This window comes from Amphibalanus amphitrite, unplaced genomic scaffold, assembly GCF_019059575.1.
Source record: "Amphibalanus amphitrite isolate SeventyFive unplaced genomic scaffold, NRLGWU_Aamphi_draft 000064F_arrow, whole genome shotgun sequence".
Taxonomy (NCBI): domain Eukaryota; kingdom Metazoa; phylum Arthropoda; class Thecostraca; order Balanomorpha; family Balanidae; genus Amphibalanus; species Amphibalanus amphitrite.
In genome coordinates, this window is record NW_024881560.1 from 309,754 (window position 1) to 320,690 (window position 10,937).

At 47.0% G+C, this 10,937-nt stretch overlaps 2 protein-coding genes across 3 annotated transcripts in view; both read right to left on the bottom strand.

Moving 5' to 3' along the window:
- LOC122378726 (limbic system-associated membrane protein-like) overlaps positions 1–1,227 on the bottom strand; it is an 88,479-nt gene extending 87,252 nt beyond the window's left edge. Inside the window, exon 1 of the mRNA XM_043360167.1 lies at positions 1,085–1,227. Within this exon, the coding sequence (XP_043216102.1) occupies positions 1,085–1,169 (85 nt within the window). The 5' untranslated portion in view covers positions 1,170–1,227. The remainder of the gene's footprint in view (positions 1–1,084) is intronic.
- A 1,168-nt stretch (positions 1,228–2,395) lies between these two features.
- Positions 2,396–8,805, bottom strand: LOC122378727 (shematrin-like protein 2). 2 transcript variants are annotated; one of them, XM_043360169.1, is made up of 2 exons: positions 5,638–5,741; positions 2,396–3,505 (listed from the first exon to the last, which is right to left on the bottom strand). In XM_043360169.1, the coding sequence occupies exon 2, from the start codon at positions 3,485–3,487 to the stop codon at positions 2,900–2,902; it is 588 nt and encodes a 195-aa protein (XP_043216104.1). In that variant the 5' UTR covers positions 3,488–3,505; positions 5,638–5,741; the 3' UTR covers positions 2,396–2,899. The 2 variants fall into 2 exon arrangements, with proteins under 2 accessions (XP_043216104.1, XP_043216103.1); XM_043360168.1 differs by lacking the exon at positions 5,638–5,741 and adding an exon at positions 8,722–8,805 and having other exon boundaries at positions 2,400–3,505.
- Positions 8,806–10,937: the final 2,132 nt, after the last annotated feature.

Here is a 10,937-nt window from a genome sequence, read left to right on the forward strand (position 1 = left end):
TGGAAAAAAAAAACTTTCCATATGCAGGGTACAATGGACCACCACAGGGTAAGATGGATCACAGTGGTCCGTCTTGCCCCAAATCTAAATTCTGTCATTATCATGACGTATATGTCAAATAGCCCAGCATTGCAAAACCTTGCCTTTCCTAAAGTGTGATTATAACTATGTTTATAACTTTGTTCTTTACAGTAAAGTGCAAAATAGAAACTAATCATGCAAGAAAGGCGCCGTAATTGAATCACCCGTAGACCTCTTATATTAGATCGGTTTGACGAAAAACAACATTTTTCTCAATAACTCAAAAGCTATGCGTCCTAGCAGCATGAGCTCAAGGTGGCCATTGTTACGAAGGAAAACTAACATAGTGAGTGCATAAAGCAGTAGATACCAGCAGCGGTTCAGCCTGGAGGGCTGGTGGTCCGTCTTGCCCCGCTGGGCCGTCTTACCCCACCTTCCCCTACCATGTCCTCGAGAAGGTAAATAGGTATTATATCTAGCTATAGCTGGATTTCTGCTCCACCTCAACGGTTATTTTATATAAGGACTGAACTAAAAGCATGAGACAAGGCTTTTGCTTGTTTATAGGCCTTCTTTGTGAGTTCAAAAAAGATGACCTGCAGAAAGCAGGGGATCAAGTAATTCATGTGATAGAGATAGCACCGGTGGTATTCGGGCACTTATTTCTCCTCCAACGCCCAAAATTTGTTTTAAAATTTTTCGTTCTTTTCTACACAGAAATAAAAATTGTATATCATCCTAAATATCATCTAGGAAAAGATCGTTTCAAAATACACAGAAGGAGAACAAGGAAGCGAAATCTGATATTCTTTTGGAAATTTGACGATCCTTCAGAGGAAATTTGTGCCCCGCATTATCTAAAACCGCTTTTCAGGATTTGCAAGTGAGTGCTACTTATGCCTAGCGTCATGTGTGCCGATGATTGAAAGGCATGACGTAATTCACTGATAAAAAGTCATTGAGTGTCTCCAAAATAGACTGTCAAAGCTGATCTAATCGGGCGCTTACAGACCGCTCAGCTGCAGGTTTACCGGTCACGAGACCACAGGGTCAGGTCACTCACCTCTGGCGTCCCTCCGCTCGGTGCCAGTGGCCGCGCTAACCACCGCCAGGCCCCCGAGCCACAGCAGAGTGCCGGCGGTCCACATATCCGGTCCACGGGGGCCGCAGCACTCAGCGCATCACGACGGCACGCTCCACCCGACACCTCCCTCCGACGGCGAACTGGGGACGCGCCGACCCGACGGCCGGCCGGCCGGGCGCGCGCACAGCCCCGCCCCTCCCGCCGCCCTCCCCCCCCAGCACTGCCCTCGGGCACCAGCCGAGACCGTAGAAAACGGACGACCCTGGATCTTGAGATGGGCAAGAAAGTAAGAAGACGGCAAGCCGGGCCTTGTGTATGGTCGGTTCGGTGGTAGTAATATGATATTGCACAAACTACTGTCGTGAAAAGGTAAGTGACGATGCCGTTGCTTCAGCCTGTCAAGGCCTCCATGGACCATAACATCGGTAAAACTAATGCATTTTGATTTGATTTTGTGAGATACTTGTTTCTATTTGCCATGTATATTTGCGTGACCGGTCACATCCACCTAATCGTATACTCAAACCTTATCTCAATATTTGTCCAAAGTCTTTGAGCTCTCTTTAAATATTTGCATGTTATGTAACAAAACGTAGGAACGTACTTTTTAACGACAATTGTGAGGCATTGTTTCAGCTTGTCATACTAACTTATATGGAGGATTTGAATGCGAATCCATTAGCATATGTCTAATGTCTACTTATATCGCCGTTTTCTTGAAGGAAGACGCAGAGCCTTGGCAGAGCCTTGACACGCCGACATTATTGGTAATTTCTTAATTGATTTATTTTTGCGTGGTGATTTTTTTTTGTATTTAGTTCAGTCTCAACTAAACAGAGACACTGTCCAATAGCTACGGTTTGTTATTCTACGGCATGTACAGGAGCTCTGTTTTTTGTGTGACAAGTATAGACTCCTTTGTGATTCAGAAACTCTGCCGCACCAGGGCCGGAACATTAGCCAATTGCACCGCGGTCCGGGACTAATCCAGTATTCCCTTGGTCATGTTCTATGTAGTTGCATAGTTGTTTGCAGTCTGGCAAATTACCACATGATTGATGTGAAGGAAAGCCCAACATATAACGAAGAAAATCGTGATACAGGCTTATCGCAATCAACTTAGTGCTACGTGATCCTACTTCTAAATTCCTTTGGATGGAGGAGCGTGTCATAGCTTGATGAGTCCTTGAACACGATCCCTGGGTAGACTGGTGCACTTTGAGTACGTCTTGAGAATGACGGAAACATGGCTTGAGTGATTCATGCCTTTCGCATGCATTTATCAAACTTGAAACTCGCATGCCTTAGTATCAACAACCTGTAGCACGTTATACTTAGCTAGTAGGTGCTTGTCACATCTTCTGGAGAGATGGCACATAAGTAAGTCAATTGCAGTCAATCAGCTCATATCCTTCTTTATATTCGTGATGTCATTTACACGCAAAGTTTGTATTCATTGCTGTCATACATGTATTTAGATAACAATTTGTTAAAGTTATTGCAGGCTTTTTATTTACAACATGTTATATCTGTGGGCCTGACCTGAGCAATACACAAAGTTCCCTGCCTTATGCGCAAACCATGTGCGCAAATTATTTGCTCAGCGGGTGACCATTGCAGGCGAGCATTAACTATTGTGAAACCTGAGTAGACCAAGCCACCCTCTGAACCAAGTGACGCCCCTATCGCTCCCCCTCCCCGCTCCATCCTTTTGGAGTCGACACCGCGCGGAGGACGATCCGATCTCCTGTCGACCTGTGCCGGTGTCAGCGCCGGGGCGGTCCCGCTGCGCGCTCAGCCGAACACGCCGCCGCCGAAGCCGGCCGTGGACGAGACGGCGGCCGTCTCCACCTCCTCGGAGACGACCGTCTGGGAGGAGGAGCTCGTCTCGGCGATGGCACCGCCGCCGCCGCCGCCGCCGCCGACAGCCACCCCACCGCCGCCCATGACCTTGCCGCCGCCCACCACTCCCTTGCCGAGGTGCGGCGTGGTGACCACGATCACCGGGCTGGCGCCGTACCCGCCGAAGCCGTGGCCGTGGCCGCCGTACCCTCCGTAACCCACCAGTCCGTAACCTCCGTATCCGTGCCCGTAACCTCCGTATCCGTGCCCGTAACCTCCGTAACCGTGTCCGTAACCCTCGTAGCCTTTTCCGTGACCGCCGTAGCCTTTTCCGTAGCCACCATAGCCTCCGTATCCGTATCCGCCGTGTCCGTAATCTCCGTATCCGTGTCCGTATCCGTGCCCGTATCCGTGTCCGTATCCGTGGTACGGGTAGTGGTGGAAGTGGTGGAACTCCTTCTCCTTGTTCTTTCCGCGTCGTCGTCCCCAGCCTCCCCAGCGGCGACTGTCGTCGGCCAGAGCGGCCACAGTGAGCGCCATCAGGCACAGGGCCAACACCTGAGGGCAGGGGATGGGTCAGTGTCACAGGGGGCCCATCAAGCACAGGGCAGCATCACAGGAAAGTTACGATTTTAACAAGAGTGTAACGGGTGTCAGGGCCCACTTGTGCACAGTGACAACCAAAGTGATGGAAACCTGGTAGCCGAGGTGCTGCAGGATATTACGAGCGTCAAGAACACCGTCCGAGGACATACTGGCATTATGCGTCTCTTCACAGTGTCATTGGGCATCCGTTGTGAACTATAGCAGACGGGAAACCAGTGTCGTGCTCCGTCGAGCACAGTACGGTATACTCACTGCCCGTGCAGCACTACAGGCGTGTCTCGCGGGCCACACCGATCACGGCAGACCCGGGACCTGCAGGGTGGGGCCGGTCAGGGCGGGGCCGGCCCCTGAACCTGCCACCGGCCACCGGTCACTGGCCGCCACTCTCTGGGTCAGTGAGGGTAGCAGGGCGACCCGGGCAGACAAAAAGCGGTGCTGGCTGGTGAAGGTCAGGCCAGTTTTTCTACCCTGAGTAGTTCTGCGCTGATGCAATGAACTAGAATGTTGTGGGTGGCGGTGCTAATGGTAACGAGAACTGTTACAGCATCGTACGCAGCCAGTGTCCATGGTGTGCTTTGTGTGCTTTGTGAGAAGAGAAAAGCAGCGTAGACACGGACAATAATGCATAAGCACATCAGTTATTTCTGCCATACATCATTTGCCATGTCAGCATAGACACAAAAATGCCTTAGGTCAAATATGAATGTACAGGAGGATCTTATTCAGGAGGTATTTAGGAGTATTCTAAATAGTTAGTTTTTATAGATATGCCATTTCTCACTCATACGACTAAAGACAAAAGATACAAAACGGACATTAGTGGGTATGCTTCATTCTAGGTCATATATAGAAAGCGTTAAAGTTCGGCGAAGATTTTCTAGCCTGCGCCCTGTAGAGCTTTCCCGGACTCCTATTGATTATTTTTCCCCAAGCCATGTATTGCATTATAAGGTCACCGATTTCTATTTAGATCACAGAGGCATGGTATATTGAAATGTCATGCTTTCAAAACTTTTGGATCGTGTGACACATAGTATGTTTATTGAGGCGAACATCGCATTGCAAATTAATCCAAAATCATTATTTTGATATAAGCATCAGATTGAACCAGGGTCATATCAATATCGGATTAAGATCAGGTCAAGGTCAGGGAAAAACTAGGTCAAGGTCAGATAATTAAAACAAAATATATTTATTTGCTTTTTTATTCTATTGATTGATTGATTTGTTTATATTTTTTGCTGCACAATGATCCCTATTTGGTGCAGCTTTCGCCGGCAATCTAATAGAAATCTTAGGTTTGTAATACATGCATCATAAAGAACAGTCTAAAGAAAATCTAAGAAACAAATTATTATCATGGCCGAAATGAAAAAAGAACAATACATTTGCAGTGCTTTTATCAAGTGAGATTCTTAGGCACACCTCTTCGAATGAGCCCGAATATTCATCCAAGTATAAAAAATAATGATGGAAGGAAAGACGTTGTCTTTGCCGTATCGAAGTCCCCACCTGCGATTCTACACATCCTAAATTAAAGTCAACTCGGCATCCCCCCACCGGCGCCAGAGTGGAGTGTTGTTAAATTCAGCTGTCAGGAGAAGTGGTCCTATGAGCCACTTTTATCCTCGAACCATCTGAATTGACTTTTAATTTCAAACCAGTGTTTGATAGTCCATGATTATCGTGGAACGAAGCTGGGCTTTGGTCGCCGACGGGCGACGACATAGGTACATGTGTAGAACGAAGTAAAAAAAATATTTGAACTACTATCCATCCAGTTGGAACCCTGGCGATCACTCAACAATTTGGATCAGGCACAATTATGATCAAGATATCATTCATTTTTTATTTTTAGAATGATTTTTTTTTAAAGGATTTCTTGCAGAGTCTCAACTGCAAATATTCCTATTTCATCCAAATAATTGTGTAAGGAGGTTTAGCACATAGCAGTGCTCTTTTTGTTGTTCTTTAGGCGTTTTTTTACAGCCAGCATGTTTTTAATTGATATTATATGCTGCATCTATTCGGACTTAGGGTATGAAATTAATGCAGCTCAAGTATTAGGTAGTTAACCTTCTTACTTTCTCTTGCTTGTCTGTTTTTTATTATTCTTGTTTTCTTGCTGCTATATTTGAATCTATTTCCATTTACTGCTTGACAAATTCGCATGTATTTTTTTTCAAACACTCATTTTCTTCTTATTTTAATTTGTCACCGTGTGCGCAAATAATTAGCTCATGTAGGTAGTAGCCGTTTTCACGGCGAGCATCTCGTGCACATTTGCTTAACCCGCGCCCCGCTGGGGGGGGGGGGGGCAGAATCTGCCCCCTCCCGTTTTTCGCCAATAACTGCTAAACGCGTTACGCCAGCGACGTCAAACTTACGGTACCTTATCATACATCAATTTGACACGTTCCCTGAAAATTTGAGCGAAATCCGTCGGAAATTTTTTGAGAAATTGACGTTTTAGTGACGTCATGTTCGCCATTTTCGCCTCAAAAACGGCAAAATTTCAAACGCCGCTAACATCTTTAGTTTCAGAGGAATCAAGACGTAACAAAATAGGTTATACGTGATTCTACTTTGTCTATCAAATGGCTATTTCGTTTTTTTGAAAATTTTGGATTTTGGCCCAAATTTTTTTCAAAAAACTGACTTTTTTGGGAAAATAATTATAAAATCCAAAATTTTGAGTGTATCGAAAAAACCGGAATATATGTCAGAGAAATGGTGTATGTGCACCTACATACCAATTTTTAGAAGAATCGGTTCAAAAATGTGGGAGTTATTCAAAATTTTATGACGTCACGACACACAAAATTTTTGAAAAAATAACTTTTTTGGAAGTTCTAGACCTCGTACGGAAACAACAATAATCCCATTCGATTCGCCGTGTAAAACTGCATCAGATAGATACCTTTTTAGGCCTTAACAACCAACTTCAAAATTTGACCTCACTTCAAGCGCCTCGGTAGAGCGCATGTTCTCGATGGGAAAAGATGTGCGCTACGTGCAAAAAGGGTTACCTCTCAAAAAGTGGCAGCGGAACATCTTCAATTAAGGGGGGGGGGGCACTGCCGACTTTTGGTCCCATTCTTTCCATGGGGCTTACCTATAGGGCATACCTATAGGGCTTATGTTAAAATGCCAAAATCAAAGGGTGCACGGTGCGCCGGTGCCCCCCCCCCCCCCGTTCCGCCGCCTATGCTCTCAGATGCCAACCTGGAACGTCTAGTGTTCGTGAAGGGCAACCGGCATCTGGCCGGGGACAAGTGATGCGCATCAGTACCTAGACGGCATCAGTACCTAGACCTACCACCAGACGCTCCAAGGTTTAGTGTCCAACCAGTGCCCGCTGTCTTGATAGATTTGGTGGGCATTCCCCTTTCTCGGTAGGTTTAGTTTGTGTCAGAATTGTCTCAAAAATGTGTGAAATACACAACATTTTAACGTTTTTTATTTTGTTGTAACGGAGTAACGGACTAAAGAACTTCCGTTACATTATATGCAGAGGAACGGAGGAGCGAGTAACGGAAGTCACGTTTTGAAGGAACGGAGGAACGAGTAACGAAGCTACAATTTTGGGGAACGATGCCCACCTATGCTAGATAGATAGTGGTTTCTGAACCTCGCCGCAAACTTGGCTATCTCAAATCAAACCCCATGTTAACCCGCGCACCGACGGGGGTCTGCGCCAACTTCGTACCCCCCCCCCCTGAGATCTCGAGAACGAAGCAAGATAGCGACAAGCGGTAAACGGCATCGGATACGCACGGTCAAGATCTACACTTTTTACTAAGGTCATTTTCAGGTCAGGTCAAAGATGACGTCACAGGAGTCGAAAAAGTCAAAATGGCGGCGCTGGATATGGAGAGAGTTTTTCTCGAATAACTTTCGAATTAGTCAAGATAGGAACAAACTAAGGGCAGCATCGTGATCCTCTCGTCAATCCGCATCGAATGATATATATATATATATATATATATATATATATATATATATATATATATATATATATATATATATATGTTGACCTCGAAAGATCAAGGTCAAAGGTTGACCTCAGGTCACGTGACCTCGAGGTCATCATATATATCATTCGATGCGTCTTGACGAGCTGAACACAATGAGACCATCCACGCGTCTGTATCTTGTTCCTGTACGGAGTTATTGGCCAAAAACCTTTGGTGACCTTTGATGACGTCACATGACCTCACAGCTGCCCAACAGCAAAACAGACCTCAAGGTAGTGAAGGTTGATCGTATATGAAGTCATGTATGGTATATGGGGCCATTCCGACCCGTTTTAGTGGTAAAAACAGGGAGTTGATTTTTCCCCCATTGACTTATAATGGGGAGGTCGCGAAATTGACCTGACCTTAGGTCACCGATATCAAAATTCCGAGATAAACAAATTGTAGCTACTAATGACCTAATAACATCCTGCGACTTTCAAAGGCCTCCGACATCTACTGTAGCTCTGGCACGGTGACAAAGTTGCAAAAAAGTGACTTGAGGTTGGGTCATTTAAAGTGACCTGGTGACCTGACCTTGAAAGGTAGGAGGTTCAAACTTGCACACCATGTGTAAAATTGATGAGGGAATAGTCATACCAAACTTCGCGGCGCTACGCGCCGCGGTTTTCCCGCTATTCGCGAAAAACCTCAGGGGGGGCGGATATCCGCCCCCCCCTCGGTGCGCGGGTTAAAGGTGGGATAGTCCCTTTAACATTTGGTGCATATTTAGAGCACATTTGTTCAAATTAGGCTCTTATGCTTTTTAGTAGTGATCAGCTGGGGCGCACTAGTCCCTTGTATAGGTACCTGATTTTTTTTTCTTAAATTATCAGACGTTATTTTCGATGAAAACACCGAAATACTTAAATTGATAGTGTGAATATACTTGCTGTACAAGAGGTGTAGTTTTGGTTAAGTTTGGTGCATTCGCCAGATAACCCGTCGTGAACACGGCTAAAATGCGTCTCTCTATACGACATTGTCGCCGTAATGATGGTCAGAAAGCCATCATAGACTTGACCTAGCGCTAATTATCATTACATTTCCCGCTAATGACCGTTCAGATGACATGTCCTCCAAGAGCGGACGCCCGTCTCGCCGTGGCCGCCTCCGCGGTCGCTCCAGAGTGCAGCGGTCTCGGACACCTACCAGTCGTCTGCCGGGACTCATGTTGCTGGATGTCGGTGCCGCGCCGGTGTCGAGTCGGGCAGCTCACTCTGTCCGGCCAGTGCAGCCCACTGGTCGGGGCGCCTACTCGTGGGCACCTTATAAAGCTACGCCCAAACCACCCTGCCCTGCCGGCTTGCCTAACGTTCAGTCACAGAGGAAACGGCGGCTTCCGAGCAGCGCTGGTACGCAACAACACGCTCAGTAACAATCTGCTGCGCTGGAGCAGGAAAGGACAGCCCAGGGAGAGTACCGAGATACAGCACGGGGCCAGGTCAGGCCCGACAGAGGCCATCTCCGGCTACGGATTTTGCACCCTCAGTTCCTATCATCCTTCCCCTATAGCCGCTCAGACCATCATCGAACAAAAACCGAGTGTTTCCAGGGACGAAGAGGAGCAGACTATACTCAATTTTCAAATTTTAGGTCACTGATTGACCTCCCAGGTCACGTCAATGACCCAAAGCTCGGGAAAATCTAAACCTGCAAGTTATCTCGTGATATTCTTCACATTTTTTTGCGAGGTCCTGATATATAATTTTGCATTTGTTTTGATCGAAGATGATGTACCTATGTATCTATTCATGGTCTACATTTACAGTAAGTCGGTGCAACTCAGGCTAGGTCAATCAGAAGGCGTCCTGCCGGCTATCCACAGCACAAAGGTGTTACTGAAGCCCTTCTGGACAGCTTCACAGCATGTTGCATCAGCACAGACACCAAAGCTAGTTCTCAAATGTTCACATGGGCACGCGTTGAATTCAAAATCAGCTCCAAAAACTACCAGGAAAAATGTTACCAAAAATTCAATCGAGTTCATCTAAGGTAAATCCTACACCCGACCTTCACGTGGATTTGGCAGCCACTATAATGCATGGGACAAACAGCATATGTTGGTCCGTTCTTATCGTAAAAAAGTATGGAAACGCACGGATAATGTGGGCTGACAATTGACATCCACCGAATCGCTGCCCTGGCCTACTATGGTCCCGAGAAAAAGGTCACAGGTCAAAAGATATTTGGGTCGGTACTTGGTAGGCATACAATTTAGGTAGTTTTTTATATAAAATTAATTAACCTGAAAATTCTACGGTCTTGTTTTGCATTTTACGCGAGTTATTTGCAAAAAAAAAAAAAAAAACAGAAGCGGGTGTACACTGTCCGTCCAGCCACTCCCCCTGTGGGTGCTACGAGTATAAGTGTGAACGTTTAAATTATTCGTTCATAAGACCTCGACTCAATCAATTTGAAATGCTTCCGGGCAAAACTACCCACCGATCGGGAAGATAGTTGATGCTCCTGGCAATAGGCCGTCAGCGATCCGGTGTTATGGTAGCGCGTTTCGCCACGGCACCAGCACCGTTTCATCAGAGCGTGCGGGCGGCGCCGGGCCGCTAATGCGTGCGACCGGGACTGGTAGTGTGACCGCGGGGTCGGCAAAAACCAGCCGCTCCGTCCGCGTCCGTTCTTGTGGCGTTGATTAATAGTTGTCCGGTTTCGTTATCTGCCGGCCCTGCTGCCCTCCAGACAGACCATTGACACATGGCGCGACAATCAAGGTCACCAGTCAGCTGGTAATGAGTGACATCGGTGCCGACCTGGTAAACAGAGACAGGTAATGGCTACCCATGCATTGTTGTATAATATGTGTATCAAAAAACTGCTTTGGCCACCTCCATCCATACGGGTGATTTTGGAGAAACGGCAGATGGAGAGCTGATCGTTCAACATATACCCGTATCATCGTATGCTGTCATAGCCCACCATAGCCCACCTGTTTTACCCCATTGGTGGCCGTAAGCGGGGATTAATGGGACCATGGAGACTGAGAGATCCGATTTTAGCATGAATCCTATGGCGATGCGTGAAAAAGAAAATCAGCTCGCAACTGTAACAGGGTGTTGGTCGGACTGTATGTTCTCCGAAGGTTGTCCTCTCCTCTCCCGTCGGACAGGGTTCAGTCGGACTGCCTCCGTCCGAGGACCGCCCTCCCTGTGGTCCCCACACCGGCAGGCAGGGCTCCTGCCGGCCATCAGTTGCGTGTCGCCGCCCCACCGGGCCCGGGTAACGACAGGTGACGCGGCCATCAGGCCAGTCCTGACCGACCCTCCTGCCAATTGAACAATAAACCCCGCTGCCAGCGCTCAACAGTGGCAATCTGTTAATTTCCAACGACCGATTCGACATACACCTGTCAA